This window comes from Anolis sagrei, chromosome 4 (genome assembly GCF_037176765.1).
Source record: "Anolis sagrei isolate rAnoSag1 chromosome 4, rAnoSag1.mat, whole genome shotgun sequence".
Classification (NCBI taxonomy): domain Eukaryota; kingdom Metazoa; phylum Chordata; class Lepidosauria; order Squamata; family Dactyloidae; genus Anolis; species Anolis sagrei.
In genome coordinates this window covers 203927080-203950231 of record NC_090024.1, presented here as the reverse complement: position 1 = coordinate 203950231, position 23152 = coordinate 203927080, and the positions used below count along the sequence as shown (strand labels likewise).

General features: G+C 40.8%; 2 protein-coding genes across 2 annotated transcripts in view; one reads left to right on the top strand and one right to left on the bottom strand.

Annotated features, from left to right (window-relative positions):
* The window catches only part of LOC132773329 (uncharacterized), a 41192-nt gene extending 33850 nt beyond the window's left edge, over positions 1–7342 (bottom strand). Inside the window, exon 1 of the mRNA XM_060772552.2 lies at positions 7141–7342. Within this exon, the coding sequence (XP_060628535.2) occupies positions 7141–7304 (164 nt within the window). The 5' untranslated portion in view covers positions 7305–7342. The remainder of the gene's footprint in view (positions 1–7140) is intronic.
* Positions 7343–9129: 1787 nt separating this feature from the next.
* Positions 9130–22292, top strand: TMEM9 (transmembrane protein 9). The gene is made up of 6 exons (XM_060772553.2): positions 9130–9287; positions 16556–16657; positions 18004–18095; positions 18257–18365; positions 19774–19905; positions 20016–22292. The coding sequence occupies exons 2-6, from the start codon at positions 16592–16594 to the stop codon at positions 20163–20165; spliced, it is 549 nt and encodes a 182-aa protein (XP_060628536.1). The 5' UTR covers positions 9130–9287; positions 16556–16591; the 3' UTR covers positions 20166–22292.
* Positions 22293–23152: the final 860 nt, after the last annotated feature.

Sequence of the window (23152 nt, the reverse complement as noted above, 5' to 3'; positions counted from 1 at the left end):
AATTTTCTTATTGGCCTATTCATTTTGACTAACCCTGTATTTTATTATACCATTGTATATAATGGAACTTGAGCAGCCAAAGAGTTTGGTATCCAGGAAGGATCATGGAACTAAATGCCAGGTGACACTGAGAAGCACTGTACATACACAAACAGGGTATCATATACAAACAGTGCCTGGTTTTCTGTTTAATTCTTATGACATCCCCATGGCATAAGACTATTGCTTCACTATTAGAAGATATTGGGAAGTAAGGAAATCGGAGGAAAGGCAATAAGAAGGAAAGGAAGTTTGGATTAGCTGCAACAGAATCCATGGATCTCCAAATGCTGGAGGGGTACATTAACTCCATGGTTTCACCCATACACCCAAAGTGGGGGTGACATGTTCCAGGTGCTATATCTTGTCACCTTTCAGCTTCTACCAGATTCTCTCAAGAAATATTCTTTGAATCATTTTTCAATTAAGCAAACAAATAAATAAAAATAAAGCATTCTCGATTTGTTGCTTAATATAACAATGCAAAGCCAGTCCCTGGCAATTGGCAATGAAGCCTTTATTCAGTCCTTGAGCAAGTCACAGTCTGTTGAATACTTCAATTAAGTCCTGACAGTCACTGATCCTTTTCACTTGTGTTTTCATGCATGGTTTGTATTGCTACTTAGGTTCAACATGAACCTCTGGGTGAACCTAACAAGTGAGGATGCTTCCAAGTAAGAAATCTGCTTACTTCTATAAACAAAATAAACTTACTATCTTGCTGGAGAGCATTATGCCAATGGATCACACCAGGCAGCTGGAAACGATGCTTCAGATGGCCAAAAAGAGCATCCAGACTAGCTGCGCATGATAGCCAGCAGTCGCTTGGGTCTTATTTAGAGAAATAAAGATGGTTTATCTCTCAAAATATTTGTTGGGTGGGTGGTAATTGAAATATCTTCACACCTGTTCATGAGACATGTTCAGAGAGCTGGACTAAGCCTTTGGGCATCAAAGCACATTTCTCTCAAGCACCACATATTTCAGATCCTCTAGCTGACTTCAGTAGATGCCATGGATGCTTCAATTCTGATGCCTATCCGCCCTCTGAACTCTAGCTCCCAAGTGTAATCCAATCGCAGCAGACAATGCCACAGTGGTCTCCATACTAACAACATGCCAGTCATTTTGCACGCCTTAGAGTCTATGTTGGCTCTTTCCAGAGTTAATCCATGCTTATCAGCAGCAAATGAGAAATGGCAAGCTAAGGATGGAAAGCTTGTGAGTAAACAGAAATTGGCATGGGATGGAGAGAAGCTCGTTAAGCTCTGCCAAGGTTTTTTTTTCCCAATTCTGCTATTGTTCAAGTAAAATAATGAGGCAAATTTGAAATTTGTTGTCCACTAATTATATCTCTACTTCAACTGTCCTTTAAGGATACGTGTAATTTGGGTGTACTGCCTACCAAATATAAGAATAAGATAGTGTGGTGTAGCATAGGGAATCTAACCCAAAGGTACTCAAACCTTTTAAGCAGAGGGGCAGTTTACAGTCACTCAGACTGTTGGGGGGGGGGGGGGGGGAATGACTATTATTTGAAAAAAACATGTCTATATTATTTAGTACAAAAAATGAAAGAGCAATACAGTATTCAAAATGAAGAACAATTTTAACCAATATAAACTTACTAGTATTTCAACTGAAAGTTTGGGTCTGCTTTCGGCTGATGAGATAGTCAAATTAATTAGGACTGTTGTTGTTGTTGTTGTTGTGTGACTTTAAGTCATTTCAGACTTATGACGACCCTATGTCTAATGTTTAGGGAGGGTGCTGGGTAAATGACCTTGGAGGGCTGCATGTGGCCCACGGGCCTTAGTTTGGGGAATCCCTGGTCTAAGCTATACATATATGACCTGAGAGTCTAATGTGCCAGAGACAAGTAACATATCCCTTCCCATTGGTCACAGTTGTTTCGTTCCTAGAACCTCTTGAGGCAGTAGCAGCTAACAGTTCAGAGATCAGAACCTAGTTGATGCATCACCATAGTGGCTAGAATGACAGATTGGAACAAGGAAAATCTAGGTTCTACTGCCTGGTCAGTCTTGGATTAACCTTATACTTTATTAACATCATAACAATTCTTTGAGGGGGGCCAAAAGAGCACATGAGCCTATCAGGCTCTTTTAGTATATCTCACAGGATTGTTATGATAATGAAGTATAAGGTTCTAAGGCTAAATTATTTTCAGTAGTTCAGTATTTATGAATGCCACTGAAACTTTGGCAATGGCAAGTGAAAGGGTTAACCCCAGGTGCAAGGTACCCACAAAAGAATAGATCAAAACCTAGGAAACATACAAGCGATTAATCCATTTAAAATGTGAAACGCTATGAAATACTGCCACCTTCTGGAAATGAAGGCACCATCTTCTACGAATCATAATGAAATATCTTGTATAAATGAGAAATTTTCAAACTCCCTAGGACTTTAAAAGATTCTAATGACAAGACATAATGAGAAGGACCAATTCCACTAGCAATATACCATGTGTCCCAGGACACACAGCAGGCCAATAAAAGAAAAAGAGATAGATTTGCTTATACCAGTGGCCCTCAAACGTTTTAAACAGAGGGCCAGGTCATAGGGTCCAAAATTGTTGGAGAGCCGGATTATAATTTGAAAAAAAATGAATGAATTCCTATGCACACTGCACATATCTTATTTGTAGTGCAAAAAACACTTAAAAACAATACACTAATTAAAATGAAGAACAATTTTAACAAATATAAACTTATTAATATTCCAGTGGGATGCGTGGGCCTGCTTTTGGCTGATGAGATAGGATTGTTGTTGTTGTTGTGTGCTTTCAAGTAGTTTCAGACTTAGGTTGACCCTGAGCGAGGGCCGGGTAAATGACCTTGGAGGGCCGCATCTGGCCCCCGGGCCTTAGTTTGAGGACCCCTGGCTTATACAATGCATCATTTGGATTTTTTACCTTTTGCCTATCAAAATGGTTTGGGACATGTCTGACAGCAAACTATTCAACTAAGACAAAAATCAGGAAATTGTTTTTCAGCAAACAGTAGGATTTTCCAGGATCTAGCTAAGCTCCTACAACTGTAAATAAATAAACTGTCATGGCTCAATGCTGTTGAATCTTGGGATTTGTAGTTTGGAGGGGTAGCCAGAGAAGGCTAAAGACTGTGTAAAACAGTGGTTCCCAACCTTTTCTTGACCAGGAACTACTCTCCAACATTAGTACCAAAAGGGTTACAAATCAGTTTTTGGTCAACTTAAATTTGGTTTGTGTGGAAGGGGCCTCTGTTAACTCAACCCAGGGATTGGAAGCAGAATCCTACCCTCTCTGGTAGGCTTAGGAAAAAGCAAATATGCTGCAGCCTCTCCCAGCTTGTCCATACTTTTGCTATCTTGAACACATTCCTTGGATACATGTATCTCAGGCCCTTCCATACAGCTATATAACCCAAAATATCAAGGCAGAAAATCCCACCATATCTGCTTTGAACTGGGTTATCTGAGTCCACACTGCCATATATTCCAGTTTAAATCAGATAATGCGGGATTTTATTCAACTGTGTGGTTCGAATGTTGAAAGCATAGCAGGGATGTCACTGTGATCCTGTGCACATATACTTAGTTATTATTATATATGATGTAGAATACACATTTCCTACTTATTACTTAGAACATGTTCTGTTGGCTTCTCTTGTAAACATATTTGCGCTTTCTAGACTGCAGTCTCATTGGAGGAAATCATGTTGAATCTACCAGTTCTTAGCATAGAACCATGTGGTCCATTTATACAAATAGAGTCTTCCTCAAGTTTCCAGAGATGTCCAGATTTCTTAAGTGGCCTGTTTGTTGCCTTGCCATTTGTTGTCCCCCCCCCCCCCCCCTTATTTATTCCAGACATAAATCTTTCAACCAGTTCTGTGTCAGCCAACCCAGAAGGAATGTTGCATTTTGTGAAAAGATGTAACCAAATATGTGAGTCTTATTTTGGATTAATTCCTGAACTTGATACAAAAATGCATCTGTTTTGTTACATGAAACAGAAATTAAAATGCACAGTAGGAACTTCAAGATCGTTGTCATTAAAAGAAATGTTGTACCCATGGTTGAACCAAGATGCCTCCCACACTACACAACTTTAGCACTATTGCACTATTTTAACAGCAGAGGATCCATTATGTGGAATCTTAGAACTTGCTATTTGGTGAGAATTCTAAGCAACCCCTCCTTGCCATTTCAGGATCTCATGAGATGGAACCATGACAGTTAAACTGCAAAAATAGTGCTATAATTCTGTAATATTATTAGACCCCAAAATGGGGCAACTGTCTTGGATCTTTGGAGGCAGCAGGGTGGCCAGTTCAGTCACTGCTTGACCCCCAATTTAACTGCCAGGGCTTAGTGCTATGGAATTCTGGGAGCTGTAGTTTGGTGAGGAACCAGCACTTTGGCAGAGCAGGCTACAGACCTTGCAAAACTACAACTCTCGTGATTCCATAGTTTTGAGCAATGGTGGTTAAAGTGGAGTCAAATAACATTAAATCTGCAGTAACACCAGAGCTCCCTGGTCATTCACCTCCCTTGAAGGACAAAACTTTATATTCTGTACACCATACTAACCCCATTTTCTCAGATGTTAATACAGGCCATTGCCAATGTTAAAGCAAACATCAGCCAGTCAGCTTCTGTGCCTTTATCCTGGCCTGCAAGCTGTCTTGATCTACCCTAGGCTTTGTAGTTTAATCATGACTCAGCTGAGGAGTCATGCAGTATGGCGCTCCATGCACATTGTATATGTCAATTATAATAAGCGGAGATTGGCTGAATGTGATCATTATATGACTTGTATCCTTCTAGGGCAGTGGTTCCCCAGAACTAAAATAAGGTCCATGGCCTCACTGTTACTATACCATTGCAGTGAGAATGACTGGTCTCGTGAAACCCTCTTATAGTGCAGAGGCAATGGGGATGTTGGGAAGGAAGCAGCTGACTACCCATGAAAGGAGCGACAACAAGCCCCATGACTGCTGCTTCTCTTCCTTCTCCCTCCCCCTGAGTGGAGCTGTTTCATGTGGATCCTGGAAGCGGGGGTGCCTTGGTGTCTTTGTTTGTAGGCCTGTTTCTGGGGTTACTTGGGGTGCTGATTCAGAAAATTGCATTGGCTAGACCACATCAGCTCTAAATTATTAAATATGGTTTCCTGTGGGTGAGTAGATGGCAACTACTGGATGGCATATGTTCTGTATCAAACTAAAGCTGATATCTATCCAATGCAATTTTCTGAATCAGCACCCCAAATTACCAAACTGAGTCTAAAGTTGACCAAAAACTGATTCATAATCCTTTTGGTACTAACGTTGGAGAGTGGTCCCTGATCAGAGTGGTCCCTGGTCAAAAAAGGTTGGGAACCACTGTTTTACAAGTTCTTTAGCCTTCTCTGGCTGCCCCTCCAAACTACAAATCCCAAAATTCAACAGCATTGAGCCATGACATTTAAATATGCTGTTTATTTATTTATTTATTGCATCAGGAGGGAACAAAGGGTACAGTTGTAAAGTATTTACAAAAAACAAAGTTTAAAAAACTTGGCATATTAAATGTCCTGTCATGTTGCATAAATTCTAGATGCACCCAAAGTGATGTCAAATTGCACAGTGTAGAGCAGGGGTCCTCAAACTAATGCCCGGGGGCCTGATATGGCCCTCCAAGATCATTTACCTGGCCCTTGCTCAGGGTCAACCTAAGTCTGAAAAGACTTGAAAGCATACAACAACAACCCTATCTCATCTGTCAAAAGCAGATCCACACTTCCCATTGAAATGCTAATAAGTTTATAGTTGTTAAATTGTTCTTCATTTTAATTACTGTATTGTTTTTAAGTGTTTTTGCACTACAAATAAGATATGGGCAGTGTATAGGAATTCATTCATGTATTTTTCCAATTATAATCTGGCCGTCCAGCAGTTCGAGGGACTGTGACCTGGCCCACTGTTTAAAAAGATTGAGGACCCTTGGTGTAGAGACATATCTCTCGATGTAGTGGAGGAAAATTCTGAGAGTGCCTTGGACCGCCAGAAGATCCAACCAGTCCATACTTCAGGAAATAAAGCCCAACTGCACATTGGAGGGAAGGATATTTGAGGCAAAGATGAAGTACTTTGGCCACATCATGAGAAGACAGGAAAGCTTGGAGAAGACAATAATGCTGGGGAAAATGGAAGAAAAAAGGAAGAGGGGCCGGCCAAGGGCAAGATGGATGGATGGCATCCTTGAAGTGACTGGCTTGACTTTTTTGAAGCTGGGGGTGGTGACGGCTGACAAAGGGCTCTGGCTTGGGCTGGTACATGAAGTCACGAAGAGTCAGAAGTGACTGAACGAATAAACGACAACAAGTGTAAAGACAGCCATGGATATTTAAAAATGTGCTGAAAAGGAGGTGGCAGGATATTAACTGGGGCTGCTTACTAATCATTGAATGGACACAAACTTGGTTTCATGCAAAAAATAAAATAAAAACTGGGTTGTTGTAGGTTTTTTGGGCTATACAGCCATGTTCTGGAGGCAATTTTTCTCCTGACATTTTGCCTGCATCTATGGCAAGCATCCTCAGAGGTAGTGAGGTCTGTTGGAAGTAGGAAAAATGGGTTTATATATCTGTGGAATGACTAGGGTGAGGCAAAGGACTTCTGTCTGCTGGGGCTAGCTGTGAATGTTTCAGCTGATCACCTTGATTTGCATTCAATGGCTTGGAAGTGCCTGGGGGGAATTCTTTGTTGAGAGTGATTTTATGTGCCTGTTTGTTTCCCCTCTGTATTAAATGACTGTATTTAACTGTATTAAACGACTTAATGACGATATGTGTATATGAAATGTAACTCAATTTCAGCCTCATCTCCAAGATTCCTCATTGTTGTATATGCAAGCATTCCAAGAACCCAAGCCTTTCGGGTATGGGATGCTCATGATTGAGCATCCGCGGATCCGGGTATCCATGGAGTCCAGGGACCATGGAGTCCAGCTCGGAGGTGTCAGCAGTGTAAGTGCAACCCTTGTCAGGGAAGCCTGCAAACGATCTGGCTGCCTAAGGTCCTTCCTTCCTTCCTTCTTTCCTTCCTTCCTTCTTCCTACCCGGCCCCGTGGACGACAATGCAGCGCCTCTCTCCGGCTCCATAGAGCTTCCCGACCAGGGCGGCCGCCCTCCGCAGGGCCTCCTCTTTCGGCCTCTCCAGCTGCTTCTTGTGCGTCAAAGCCCCGCCGCCCAGCTTCACAATGCAATCCACCGCAAGCGCCATCGCCCCGGCAGCGCGCGCTTCCTGCAGGTGAGTGCTGACTGGCTGGAGCTTTAACCCGCCCCCCTGTGGCGTCACTTCCTCTCGCCAGGTATTAACTCTTTGCCTCTCGCTTGCAAGGCTTAGCCAGCATAAGCTGCCTCTAAAGCAGGATGGAGACAGTTCCACCCTTGTCTCCTGTGCTATTCTAATAATATATTATAATGTAATATAATATATTGTATATGCATATAATATTTATAATATTATAATGTAATGGAATATAATGCTAATAATAATATGATGCTATATTTATAGAATTATATTACATGTAATATTACTAATAATATTACAATATAATTAAAGTAATATTTAACACTGGTATTGTATTATGCTAATAAAATATTGTGTGTGTGTGTGTGTGTGTGTATATATATATATATATATATATATATATATCTTGTAAGCCTCTCTGAGTTCCCTTCAGGGTGAGAAGGGCGACATATAAATGTCGTAAATCTATATAAATAAAAATGTTATATTAATTTGTGGGATTAACATAGCTCAAAAACCACTAGGCGAATTGACACCAAATTTGGACACAATACACCTATCAGGCCAACAAGTGAAAATCGCTCACAAAAACACTGAAAAACACAGCGGAAGAGACTTAAAAAGCCAAAAAAGAAAACCCACCATAACAATGCATGTGCAAAACCACATATATACACAAACACACATATATACACAAATACATACACACATATGTGCATATATACACACACAAAACACATATACACAGACTGGGCCACAGCAACGTGTGGCAGGGCATAGATAGTAAATAAATACTGTGTTTACTGATGGTCTTTGTCAACCCCTCTGACACCCCCTTGCAACCCCTCCCCCAGGGCTCCCGACCCCCAGGTTGAGAAATACTGATCTAAGGCTAAATTCAAAGAGTTTGATACTACTTCAACTGCCGTGGTTCAAGGCTGTGGAATCCTGGGACTTGTAGCTTTGGTGAGGCTCCAGCAAAAAAAGTCTTCCAATACTGCATCTCCCAGGATCTCATGGCATTGGGTCAAGGGAGCATTTGCATTGAATAATTATATGCAGTTTTGCCACCATTTCAACTGCCATGGCTTAATGCTATGGAATGGTGGGTGTGGTAGAAGGTCTTTAGATTTCTCTCTCACTAGACTACAACTCCCAGAATTCCATCGCCTTGAGCCAAGACAGTTAAAGGATCAAACTGGATTAGTTCTACAGTGTAGATGTGCCCTTTGTGTCTCTTTAAGCCTTGACGCTGGATTTGCTTCAGTTCATCCTACACCAGGCATGGGCAAACTTGGGCCCTCCAGGTGTTTTGGACTTCAACTCCCACCATTCTTAATAGCTGGTAAGCTGTTCGGAATTGTGGTAGTTGAAGTCCAAAACACCTGGAGGGCCCAAGTTTGTCCATGCCTGCCCTACACTATAAAATTGATGCAGTTTGACACCACTTTAACCTCCATGACTTAATGCTATGGAATACTGGGAGATGTAGTTTGGTGAGGTGCCAGCTATCTTTGACATACATTTTAAAATGTTGCAAAACTACAACTCTCATGATTCTAGCATTGAGCCATGGCAGTTAAAGAGATGTCAAACTGCATTAAGGAGAGTGATCAGAGCAATGTATAAATTAAATTGGTATTAAAATGCCTTAATTCCACAGTGATGAACTGCATGAAGTGTTAGCACTAGCTTGCAAGTGTATTCCACTTTTCTTCCCTCTTTATGTTATTTTTCTTTTGTAGTCGAGGTTGCAAAATGATCCAGGATCCCTTACCAGGGCTGTTGGAACAAGGCAGCGGATTGGTTGCAAGCAGCATCAATCTCGGTGATGTCGACTAAAAATATCCGTGAAGATTAGCGTGGATTGCTGTTGTTTCAAGGAGCCGGGTTTGCCGTGGGCTTTGCGTTTTGCTGCATTTCGAATAAGCCCCTGATTCTGGGAGCAAACGGGTGAGTTTCCTAGCTGAGCCTGCAACCCATCATGCTGACCCAAATCACCAGATTTTTTGCTAACTGATTCATTTTCTTCGAATCGGGAGAAAATGGATTCAGGAGCAGGATCTGCGAACAAGCAGCTTTTAATTGCTGTCTCCAGGGAAGAGGCAGAAAGGCACTATTGCTTGGTCATACATACATTTCCTTTTGTTCCTCCCCAGCACCCCTGGTTTGCTGCTTTTGAATAGGAAGGATCCATTGAGATGTCATGGATGAGAATGTCCACCTGCCAGTGAACACGCCCCCTCTAGGAATAACCCAATTTCTTTTTGTTGCCATTTGGACCAGTGGGTGAAATGTGTCGTAGCAATGAATTCTTTTTGGGAGTATCATATTGAGTCTTTTCATATGTAACGCCATGGCCCTATTTGGTATATTTGTGGTTTGCATCCTCCTTTCTCTAGCAATATCTAGGTTTGTCTCAAATCAGGTTGCCAATACTTCTGAACTATGAACATTTGCTTTTTACCATTCATTCTCAATTTTCAGTCATTCAGTTGTTACGGACTTTAGTTTCCAGCTAGCTTGGCCACAGTCAGGGATTCTGGGCATTCAAATCCAACCTAACCACTGCCTTATGCTTTTACTGGGAACCCCTTGTTTTGCAATGGATTAAACCCTTGTGCTGGCAGGACTGCTGACTGATAGATCAGCGGTTAGAATCCCATGCGAGTGGGATGAGCTCCCTTTGTCAGCTCCAGCTCCCCATGCAGGGGCATTAGAAAAGCCTCCCACGGGGATGGTAAAACATCAGGGCATCTCCTGAGCAACGTCCTTGCAGACAGCCAATTATCTCATACCAGAATCAACTTGTAGTTTCTCAAGTCACTCCTGACATGGAAAAAAATGGTTTTGCTGTATTCATGAATCATTGAGTTGAAAAAGACCTCATGGGCTATCCAGTCCAACCCCCTGCCAAGAAACAGGACAATCACATTCAAAGCACCCCCAACAGATACCCATCCAGCCTCTGTTTAAAAGCCTCCAAAGAAGGAGCCTCCACCACACTCCTGGGCAGAGAGTTCCACTGCTGAACTGCTCTCACTGTTAGGAAGTTCTTCCTCATGTTCAGATGGAATCTCCTTTCCTGTAGTTTGAAGCCATTGCTCCGCATCCTAGTCTCCATGGCAGCAGAAAATAAGCCTGCTCCCTCCTCTCTGTGACTTCTCCACACATATTCATACATGGCCATCATGTCTCCTCTCAACCTTCTCTTCTCCAGGCTAAACATGCCCAGCTCTTTAAGCCACTCCTCATAGGCCTTGTTCTCCAGACCCTTGATCGTGTGAGTTGCCCTCCTCTGGACATACTCCAGCTTGTCAATATTTCTCTTAAATTGCGGCACCCAGAATGTGACACAATGTGATTCCAGGTATGCTCTGACCAAGGCAAGATAGAGGGGTAGCATGACTTCCCTGGATCTAGATACTACATTCCTGTTTATGCAGGCCAAAATCCCATTGGCTTTTTAAGCTGCCACATGACACTGTTGGCTCATGTTTAACTTGTTGTCTACAAGGACTCCAAGATCTTTTTCCCCTCATGAAAAATATCATGGATGTCATCATGAGTGAAAGGACTCACTGGTTGGTATGAATGATGGTTGTTTTTCAATGATAAATAATGTGCTGGTGGATGCTGCAAAGTTTCTCCCATCTGCTTATTGTTACATTGGTTCTTCCTCATCCTAGAGAGAAGTGACTATTAGGTGCCACAAGGTTCAGTCCTAGGCCTGGTGCTCTTCAACATCTTTCTCAATGACTTGCATGATGGAATAGAAGGGATGCTTATCAGATTTGCAGATGACACCAAATTGGGAGGGAGGAATAGCTAGTATCTCAGAAGATGGATTCAGGTTCCAAAATGACCTTAAAATATTAGAGAGCTGGGCCAAAACCAACAAAATGAATTTCAACAGGGAGAAATGTGTAACACATGGCCAATAAAAATGAAATGCATAACTATAGGATGGGTGACACCTGGCATGAAAACAATACACGTGAAAAAGATCTAGGAGTCTTGACAGACCATAACATGAAGATGAGTAATCAGTGTGATGCAGCAGCTGGAAAAGCCAATGCAGTTGTTGGTTGCATCAAAAGACATATAATGTCTAGCTCAAGAAAAGTGATAGCCCCATTCTTTTCATCAGCCCTCACTTGGAATACTGTTCTAGGCACTGCAATTCGAGAAGGACATGACAAGCTAGAGAACATGTCCAGAGAAGGTTGACCAAAAAGATCATATGACTGGAAGCCAATCCCTTTCAGAAGCATCTTAGGGAATTGAATATGCTTAGCTTGGAGAAGAAAAATTAAGAGGGGACATGATAAAGGTAAAGGTTTCCCCTTGACATTAAATCTAGTTGAGTCCAACTCTGGGGGTGGCGTTCATCTCCATTTCTAAGCCAAAGAACTGGCGTTCGTTAGATGCCTCCAAGGTCATGTGGCCAGCATGATTGTATGGAGCACTGTTACCTTCCCACAGAAGCGGTACCTATTGATCTACTCATACTTGCATGTTTTTGAACTGCTAGGTTGGCAGAATTTGGGCTGAACAGTGGGAGCTCACCGTGCTTCCCGGATTCAAACCACTGACCTTTTGGTCAGCAAGTTCAGCAGCTCCATAGTTTAATCTGCTGTGCCACCAGGGGGCCCTGAAGGGATATGATAGTAATGTTAAAATATTTGAAACGATTTTCCTGCATGGCAGAAGGGGATTGGACTGAATGACCCCCAGGGGTCTTCCACTGAAATACTGTTAAGTTTATGTTGGTCAAAAGAATTGCCCATGCCTGATATTATATATGCATGCACATTATATATACTATAATATATAAACATTTATTGGGGCTCCATGAAAAACGTTTGCATCAAAAAGGGTTCCACAGCTGAAAAGATTTGGGAACCCCTACTCTAGAGACTAGGGCATGAAGCAAAGAATTCAAATGGCAGGAAAGAGATTCCACCTAATCATAAGAGTTGTTTGGCAATGAAATACACTGCCTGAGAGTGTGGCGGAGTCTCTTTTTCTGGCGGTTTTTAAGCAGAGCTGGATGACCATCTGTTGGGAGTGCTTTAATTGTGTGTGTTCCTGCATGGCTGGGGTTGGACTGGATGTCCCTTGGGGTCTCTTCCAACTATGATTCTATGATTCTGTGTGTTGTGTGTTATCCATACAGGTGAAGATTTATCTCTGGTTGGCTTGTTCTGTAACAAACAAAAGAAGGTTTGTTTTAGATTTCCTCCTCTCAAGTAACTGATCCACAATCATTGTGAAGGACCATTTTGCTTTCTCTGAACTTTTCTGAACTATCTTGGTGACACATCTCCAATTTTAAACAAGGAGGGGGAAAATGTAGCAGTGCCTTTAAGGCTAACTGGTTTTTATATTACCATGAGCATTTGTGCATATGAACCCAGTCGTTCAAATGCGGTGCCTTGATAAGGACATAAGCATTTCTTATTTTCTAGCCTATTCATAATATCTTACATCCCATACATACATTTTTCATCTTGGGTTTAGATGTGAGGAATTGCAAATGTATTTCTTTCTCCTGAAAGGACACGTTTTCCAACACCTCCATTGTTTCAGCTGCCTGCTTATTACTTTTTCAATTCTTCAGTGTTCTTTTTTGATAAGTTGCCAAGATCTCTATGCAGTATTTTTAAATACTGTATAAAGGTTACTGGGAATCATATTTCCAGATTTGCAAATCATCTTGTTCCTTTTTATCAAAGGCATGTTTTACAGGGACTTTTCTGGCATTGAGAGTCACTAACCATTCCCATGTGGATTGGCACAATGCTGTTGCTTTCACTGCTTGAACAGTGGTCCGTGAAATGGTTTGTGAAGCTTCACAACCCTGCTATGCTTTCTCTCAGTTTCCCAGTGGCTCCATTTCCATCACAGGTCCCTTTTCTGCAGATTTATTTTGAAAAAGGAAGGCAAATATTGCTTTTTCCCAGACAGTGTGTGGTGAGATTTCTATCTACATTGGTTCACAAGCCTGGGATGTGATATCTTCTCTATTAGCAGCTGCCACCCAGTTCTATTTTTTAAACTTGTTCACTTAATGTTTGCACTGAAGTGCAAGTTGCCAAATCAAGTGTGAACTAGCTGCTTATAGGTGGCTCTTGAAATTAAGGTGAGAGTAAGCAATGTTGCACAGTCTTGAGAAATGGATGAGTGAATGACAGATATGTAGATTTGCTAAGAAGCAATTATTGGTTGCCATGGGGAATATTAACAGCAGCATTTGTCTGGATGCTGTGCCAGATTTCTCCTCTTGAACAAACTGATACAGGGCCAAAGAATCCATAATGGAAAGAGTTGTGTTCTTAATCTTATGTATGTATTTATATGAAAAGTATTTATTGCTTGTCATCCTGCCAGGTTTCCAATGATATGAATAAAAGGTTAACACTTTCCTTAGAATACACTAAAATAGAAGCAGCATTCTTTAAGAACAGATTAAAACAGCTTCAGCCTATCAAGACCAAAGACCATGTAGAACAATACAATCTTGGCTAGTGACCAACAGCTGCATTGGAATGGAACCAGTCTAATTTACCTTGGGTTGGGGTTTCATAATCAAGATGCTGCAACAAGAAAAACTCCATCCAATGTGCTCATTAATGTAGCCTCTTGATCCAGATGAACATTGATGGAGCACAAGTCCTCCAAATATCTCGAATTTTCATGTTGTCTCATTTTTTTCATCTGCTTTTCTCTCTCTACCCTTTTTCCAATTTCTTTTGTTGCTGCAAACAGAGTTCAAACTACAAACACAATGTTGGGGAGAGAGGAGGGGACAGAGCCTTAGGATTCTTCTATACCAGCATTTCTCAAGCTGGGGGTCGGGACCCTGGGGGGGTCATGAGGGGGCGTCAGGGGGGTTACCAAAGATCATTAGAGAACACAATATTTTCTGTTGGTCATGGGGGTTCTGTGTGGGAAGATTGGCCCAATACTATAGTTGGTGGGGTTCAGAATGCTCTTTGATTGTAGATGAACTATAAATCCCAGAAACTATAACACCCAAATGTCAAGTCTGTTGTTTTTTTTTCAAACTCCACCAGTGTACACATGGGGGCATATTGAGTATTTGTACCAAGTTTCATCCAGATCCATCATTGTTTGAGTCCACAGTACTCTCTGGATATAGGTGAACTATAACACCAAAATTCAAGGTCAATGCCTACCAAACCCTTCCAGTATTTTCTGTTGGTCAGGGGAGTTCTGAGTGCCAAGTTTGGTTCAATTCCATCATTCGTTGAGTTCAGAATGCTCTTTGATTGTAGGTGAACTATAAATCCCAGCAACTACAACTCTCAAATGACAAAATCTATCCCCCCCAACCCCACCAGTATTCAAATTTGGGCACATCGGGTATTTGTGCCAAATTTATTTATTTATTTGATGCACTTATTAACCGCCATTCTCAGCCCGTTAGGGCGACTTTGGTCCAGTGAATGAAAATACATCTTGCATATCAGATATACATTACGATTCATAACAGTAGCAAAATTACAATTATGAAATGGCAACAAAAATAATTTTATGGTGGGGGGGGGGTCATCACAACATGAGGAATAGAGGCAGGTAAGAAAGTCTTACTATCAAAAATGCCATTCATTTAATTGCAGAGTGAATAATGTTAAAAGAGAATGCTTGCTTGGAAGTGTTTTCCGACATAAATTATTATTATTTTCATGTCAGGAGTGAGTTGAGAAAATGCAAGTCGCTTCTGCTGTGAGATAATTGGCCTTCTGTAAGATCATTGCCCAGGGGACACCAAGATGTTTTACCATCTGCTGGGAGGCTTTTCTCATGTCCCCACATGGGAAGCTGAAGTTGACAGACGGGAGCTCGCCCCCCTCCCCAGATTCGAATAGCTGACCTTTTGGTCAGAAGTCCTGCTGGCACAAGGGTTTAACCCATTGTGCCACCAGGATATCCACATAAATTAATTCTAATAATGTTTTTCGCGGTGCCAAACATCCAGATGTTGTGGGTGTAATACAGCTTGGAAGAGGAAACTGATTAAATCTACCCTTTTTACTGAAGCCTTATTTTCTTATTTAGATCTCTAAATGTTAATTTAGTTAAAGTAACTAAAGTTTTCTACTCACCTGAATTGTGTATCTTGATCAACAACTTTCTTTTGATGTGAAGAAAACAAGGGTTCTTTTTAATGTCTTATTGTTAATGTTTCCAGACTAAGTAATCATTAAAGGGACATTTAAAAACAACAACTATGCAATCTTGTTTGTGAATCACAAACAGTGGGATTAAGTCGTAGGCATTCCAAATTATCAAGGTAATGTATTAGGTTTCATTTGTTTCAAAAAGAGGTAGTATGTGTTGATATCTCTTTTCCACTCAAGTTCCTTCATGGGGCCACCTACACAGACCACACAATGCAGCTTCAAACTGGTATTGAAGAAAGTGGTTTCACTGTGCAGATAATTACATAGGAAATCCTAGAACCAGTTTGAAGCCCAGATGGTCATTTCACAAACCACACAGCACCGCTGTGCATGAAGTTTTGCATGCTTTTCTGGGAATTTGTTTTCTTGCCATCTCAGTTTGAAACTGTCTTTAAATCATTAGTGTAGATTGAGCCGTGATATGTTTGTATACATCTTGGGAACATATTTTACAAGATATTAAGAACTCACATGACTAAAAATAGGTTGGTCAACAAACCAACACCACCTTTTCCCCATGTATACTAAACAGCTGTGCAAACACATTTTTTAAAAAAAATGTGCAACTTTTTCCCTGTTAAAAGCATGACTGGAAATGGATTGTATCTAATTAGCACATTGGTTAACAGAACAACTTCTGTCAGTGAGATGGGAAAGGAGCTGGTTCCTGGTCCATCCTGCAGCCATCCACACATAGTCTCAATATATGCTTGATATGAGCTTTCATGTTTTCTTTAAATATTTGGATTATTTAAGAAAATAAAATAAAATATGGGATCTCTATGGTAAACCATATTGTTATCATGTGCCTCCAAATCATCCCCAACATATAGTCATCTAAGGTAAGCCTTTCATGGGATTTTCTTTCTAAATTTTGTTCTGGTAAGTAGAAAAGAATATGTTTTTCTTCTATCAGGAAACAGGTGCCCATATTGCAGTATCTCTTTTATCTAGGAACAGTGAGTGACATTCTTAAAAGCATTTGTTGATTTTACCATTTCTTTGTTCCAGGTTTCTGTGATGCTCAAGCAGCAATTCTGAAAAACCATGAACTACTTGTCCCTTGCAGCCTTTGCTTGGTGTGTCCTCTTACCGCCGTCTGAATCCAGTAAGGTGAGGAAGAAAACAAAAGGGAGAGGAACTAAAAAAAATGCTCAGCACTAGACCTTGAATAAGCACAAGGTGCAGGAGTTCGAGTGAGCCTGAGAAAAATCTAGTCTTGCAAGTTTCTCACTTCCCCCTTTTTCCTCATCATCAAACCAAGAAAAAAACATTAAAATACTATTTGTAGATCATGATTTAAAAGAACAGGTGGAAATTGTGTGGCCTGTGGATAAGGCCCACCAGAGTCCCTCTGTATGCAGAGCTTTCAACCCATACTTGCATATCCAAAAACTATTTATCTCCCCAGAAATGATGGATCGGGCTCCTCAAAGTCTGTTCAGTCATCTTCTTTTTGGAAAATGGGTGGGTGTATACTACCAAAAATGGAATCATTGTGGCTCTGGGACCTTCCATGATTCCTTACTCCTGGTTTAAAACAAGCTCCTATTATTTCTACAAATCTGATTCATAAACCATGTTTTGAAGTAAGGTTATGATAGGACTGAGTAGTGCTTGTTTTAAATTGAGAGCTCTGTTTCATACAACACAATGTGACATAATTCTTTAATAATAAATCTATAACATCCAAAAGTCCATCAGGCCATATAAGACAATATAGAACATACAAAGCATAAGGTTGGTTTAGGCTTGTATTAAGTATGCCATGAAAGGCTTACCTTAGATGACTATATTAAGTAGGTTTGGCCCAAGCTATATACCATTAAATAAATAATGGTGGCACAGCAGTGTTAACCGCTGAGCTGCTGAACTTGCTAACCAAAAGGTTGGCAATTTGAATCCAGGGAGGGGGGGTGAGCTCCTGCTGTTAGCCCCAGCTTATGCCAACGTACAGTTTAAAAACATGCAAATGTGAGTAGGTCAATAAGTACCATCTTGGCAGGAAATTAATGACGCTCCATGCAGTCATGCCAGCTGCATGAGCTAGGAGATGTCTACAGACAACGCTGGTTCTTTGGCTTAGAAGTGGAGATGGGCACCACCCCCCAGAGTTGGACACAACTAGAATTAATGTCAGGGAAAACCTTTACCTTTTACTTTAAATAAACAAAAATCACATAGTGTCGTAAAGGTGCTGGCTGGGTATTACAGTGTTTTAATTTAATATATCTGAAGGGCACCCAGTTAGTGTTTTCCGTGTCAGTGGGGTGGTGACACCCATGTTGGATTTCATTCTGAACTTTAAAAGCTCAGGTACTGTTTTGGTGATAAGCTTGGAAATTAAAAGAGGAGGAAAGTGCTAATTAGTTCAACTGGTGATGCTGTTGCAAATATTTTATTCAGTGATGTGGAAAGACGTTTTATTATGCCATTTGTATCCTATTTTTCTTCAATAGGCCTTTGAAGACATCCGCTGCAAGTGTATCTGTCCCCCATATAGGAATATCAGTGGTCAGATTTACAAAAACAATGTATCACAGAAAGACTGGTGAGTTGACCATCTATAATTTTAAAATCTTTAAGCAAACAGTAAGTACTTTTGGAAGCCATAAAATGGAGTTAATATATCTAGAGGGCACCTAGTTGAAGACCTAGCACAGGGACTTTTTGGACCTGCCCACTGTTTATGCTTGTTTCTTGCCATTGCAGCAACTGCCTGCATGTGGTGGAGCCTATGCCAGTGCCAGGACATGATGTGGAGGCTTACTGCCTGCTGTGTGAGTGCAAGTATGAGGAGCGAAGCACCACTACCATCAAGGTACAGACAATCCCATCTTTGTATCTTGTTTGCATCAACATGCAAGACAGACCCATGAGAGGATTGGTATTAAAAGCCTATGCTCTACTAACAGCTTTTACATATCTGAGTGTCCAATGCCATGTTTTTCACATAGCTCATAGCTGTCGCTAAAAAGAGCCTGGTAAAGTTACCCTTTGAACTGTAATGCCTGGAAACTCCTAGCCAGCAACGCTAGGTGACTCTGAAATCTGTGGTCCAAAATGTGATTGTTCTGAAGTAGAGGAGTATCTAGGCTTGTAGCTATGGAGCAAAATTACCCTCTCAAAATATACTGCCAAATGCTGTGGCATGAAGGAAAAAATCTGCTTCTCTCACACCCCAAATGTCTAGCATTGCAGTAATTTTAAACTTCAGGTGCATTTAGAAATAGAGTTTAGGCATTCAAAGACAAGGGGCAGGTGAAGTTACCAGCAGAATGAGAACACAGAAAATATATATAACAATTCTAGGTTTCAATTGTTTTCAATGTCTGAGCTCTCTGCAGTTCTCTAAATATGAAGGACAATTTCATTGGAGAGGGCAAATTTCTCATTTGGAAGAGTGATGTCCCTTGAGCTATATCCCTTTGTCAATTCTACATGTACTTAGAAGCAGAGACATGTACTGAACAAGTCAGCAGAGCAAGCCTTCAGCTCCTTCTCCTCATGAAATGTCTGTAGTGCAGATTGCAGTCACCATTGAGAATCTTCGCCTAATTGAGGCATCAACGAGACAAACTTTTCAGTTACTGCATGTACTCATGTACAAGTCCAGAAAATCTACTAAAAATTAACCTGAAAAACCTGAGTTGACTTTAGCATGGGTCAATATAAATATGGTACCTTAACTCTTGTGAAAACGGAACCACATTTATCCATTAATCATATCAAAATCCATATTTTTGGCCTTTATACTTGTTCTTGACTTACACATCATGTCAACCAGTATACAGATATATAAAGTAGATTATGTGACATAACTTCTAAATTACTTGATTTTGAGGTGCTAGATATCTGGGAACAGTTAATGCCTGTTAGTAATTCCAGTGACACATTCAGTCTTATCCTGGCTTGAGCCATTAACCAGCAAAGAACTTGAGTTGATTTCTTTCTGTTGTTTTGCAGTTACAGCTTCTATTTCAACCCATGAACTAAAAGTAGCACACAGGGCTTTCATCTTTCCCACTTGCCTCACCACAATCCACAGTCACAATCCACAGTTTTATGGATTAATAGGGACTAGAACCTGGATCTCTCAAATCTTGGATTAATACTGATCACTAATCTACACTTTTTTGTTATTCTTGTGCCACAGTGATCCTGCTGGAAGTGGTAGATTCTGTTTCCTCCAAGATATCTGATCACACTTTACTTCTTTTATCATGCAGATTATCATCATCATTTACCTCTCAGTGATTGGAGCCCTCTTGCTCTACATGGTCTTTCTCATGGTGGTGGACCCTCTCATCCGCAAGCCTAGCGCTTACACCCAACCCCTGCACAATGAAGAGGAGACTGAGGTGAATCTAATGCTGCATCAAATTGATTCCTCGTTTTTACTGCATGTAGGTAAAATGTTTGGTTTTTTATATCCTGAGCATTTCAAACATTTCTCTTTTTGGTGTTGCAGGACACCCATTCATTGGCACCTGTCCGTCCTGCAGCCAGCAACAGGGCAAACACCGTGTTGGAGAGAGTTGAAGGGGCCCAGGAGAGATGGAAACGTCAGGTGCAGGAACAGCGGAAGACTGTGTTTGATCGGCACAAGATGCTGAGCTAGACCTTACTGGGAATTTTCAGGAGTCGAGCACCAGCTGCTGGTTAGCTAGGCAGAGGGTTTCTCTTACCCAATACAAAACCCAACACCTGTAGTCTAAATATTTTGCACCCTTCCTTCCTTTCTTGTTTGGCTTATCCTTGCCTCCCCAATTCCAGAGAACATGTGACATTGGAGCAAATTACTGTCTGTGATTTAAAAAAAAAATGAAATTTTAACACTGGAGTATTCCTCTCCCCAAACATTTCCTGAGTTCACTATGTTGGTACAGATCTTGCTGCTTGATTAATTTGTGATCTGTGAAAGTTGGAAAGACCAGGCTGCAGTATACCTGCTTGTATCCAACAATTTTAAATAGCAGCAAACTTTGCTTAGTCCTATAATCAAGTTCAACAATGAAAACAGGAGCACCTAGGGTTTTGTTCATTTTGTTGTTGCTTTATTGCTGTCAGTTTTCTCCGAGATGGAGAAACATTCATAATTGAACTGGAATTGCAGTTAGCATCTCTGTTGGATCTCTTAGCATTAAACATTCGGTGTGAAACTTCACTTCTGTAACAGTGTAAAAGACTTACAATGAAGTGGTGTAGTCTCACATAGAGAGGTCTCCTATGGAAATTTTGGACTGTCCAGTCTCATGAACTCAGATAAGTAATCCCTTAAGGGTTCCTTTCAGGTTTGCTGTAACCATGCACCAAAGAAGAGCAAAGAAGCAAGCTGTCTGGTTCAGGTGCACTGCTACACTGTGGCTTAGCATGATATCATTTGCTGTTGGGACAGCTGCTTGCATGAACACCTTAACCAAGGAGAATTGTCATTCTGCATGGGGAATTCTGGTTCTGTATGTAACAACTACTCTCTGAGTTGTACTGTAAAGGGTCTCTTTTTTTAAGAAGAGAAAAATAATTACATATTTATGTTTTTAATATTTCTTTTATGATGCCAGGTCAAATTTGTGTATTTTTTCACAATGATAGGTCTGCAGTAACTACCAGCATATTATTTATAGCCATAAAATAAGAGTTGGAGGGTTTCACAGCACTCTATCAGGCAAGAATACTTTACTAAAGCACACATGAAAGATACTCATCCAACCTGTTTAAAGACCTCTAAAGATGGAGATTCTACCACACTCCAAAGCAACCCAATCCACTGTCAAGCACCTCTTAAAGTAAAAAAAAAGTGTTTTCTAATATTTGTGTAGGATCTCTAAAATTTAAGTATATCTTCATTCAAGTTGATAGCCAAGCTATTTTGATGGGGTAGCCACCTGTCTCATTTGACTGGGCAACAAACTGTCCCAGTGACCATGTTGAATGGGCAGGAGCTTGGGAGCTGTCCAAAAAGTAACTTTGCTTATTTCTGACTTCATATCACATCACACTATTAGGATTCAGTGCTCATTGGAACATTTGGAGGGACTGACATTCCTGTTTGTTTCCCTCAAACCCAATGTGATTTGCCCAGATATTTTGTGCCACTAGTGGAAGTAGGGTTGCCAGGCAGGATAAAGGATGGGAGTCTTGCAACTTTGATGCTGAATAGATTGAGAAGCAGAACAAGGTACCACAATATTCTGCCAAAATAGCAAAATATAACAATTTCCCCTTATATTTTAGACTCAGGTTTTCAATGGCAACACAATTCTTGCCTGCCCAGTGCAAACTGGAGGAGAGGGATTGCAATGCTACAGGGAATAAGAACAGAACTGGGGTTTCTCTTCCTCCCTCCCCCTCCCCCCAATTTCCACCAAAAAGGCAAGAATCGTGTTTGGAGAGAACACTTGAAGATGAAAGTTTAAGCCTGAAAGATAAGGGAAGACAGGTCCATTTTGACAGAATATTTACTTCATCCCGATTCTCAGACTACTCAGGATTTAAGTTACAAGAACTTCATCCTGTCCCAACCTGGCAGCCATAGATGAAGGAGCAGAGCACTTGTGAGATGTAATCTAGATCAAATAGACAACAGAAAAAGATATTCAAGAATGGCCTGTATTCCTTCTGCATGAGAAATATTTATGTATTAAATTATCTCTTTTTTATTTTCTTAAAGGGACATCTGGCAGATTAGGCCGGTCCTTGTTACTATGCAGTATCTTTTGATTAAACCATGAAACTGGTGTGTTAACTCTTGGTACTGTCTTTTTGTTTTCTGGACATTCTTCTATCCAAAATGTCACACAACTTCTCCAAGAAGAGTTAAAAAATATAGCAACGGATAGTCAGAACGAAATATGAATCTATTCTAAAATATATGCAACTTTCTAGTCAGGCTATGACTAGAGATAGTTATTTGAGGAAACCGATACCACATTTTTAATGGGAGGACAAATTGATGTGGAACATTTATAAGTCACTCTTTTGTTAAAATATTTGAAATTGTGCATGAAATTAAAAACATGGGTACCATGTTGGGATACAAAGCAAATATAAATTAAATTAATAACAATGAAAACAATACTATAGATCAGTGGTTTTCAACCTGTGGGTCCCCATATGTTTTGGCCTTTAACTCCCAGAAGTCCTAACAGCTGGTAAACTGGCTGGGATTTCTGGGAGTTGTAGGCCAAAACATCTGAAGACCCATAGGTTGAGAACCACTTTTATGGCTACTATAACACTTTAGCCCAACTAATTGAAAAAGTATAAGAAAACATTGAAAGAGCGATCATGGGGTAGTGGTTTGATCATGGGGTAGTGGTTTGGGTGTTGAACTAGGGTTATGGAGACAAGAGTTTGAGTCCCCATTCAGCCGTGGAAACCCATTGGGTGACCTTGGCTGAACCACATTCTCTCAGCCTCTGATCCAGTCTTGCTAAAACAATCCCTCTCATCTCAGTGTGGGGCAACACTGAAGAATTCTTGCCAAGTACATCCCATGTTGGCTTTGACTTAGGGCAGGGGTCCCCAAACTTTTTAAACAGAGGGCCGGGTCACAGTTCCTCAAACTGTTGAAGGGCTGGATTATAATTTGAAAAAAAAAAACAT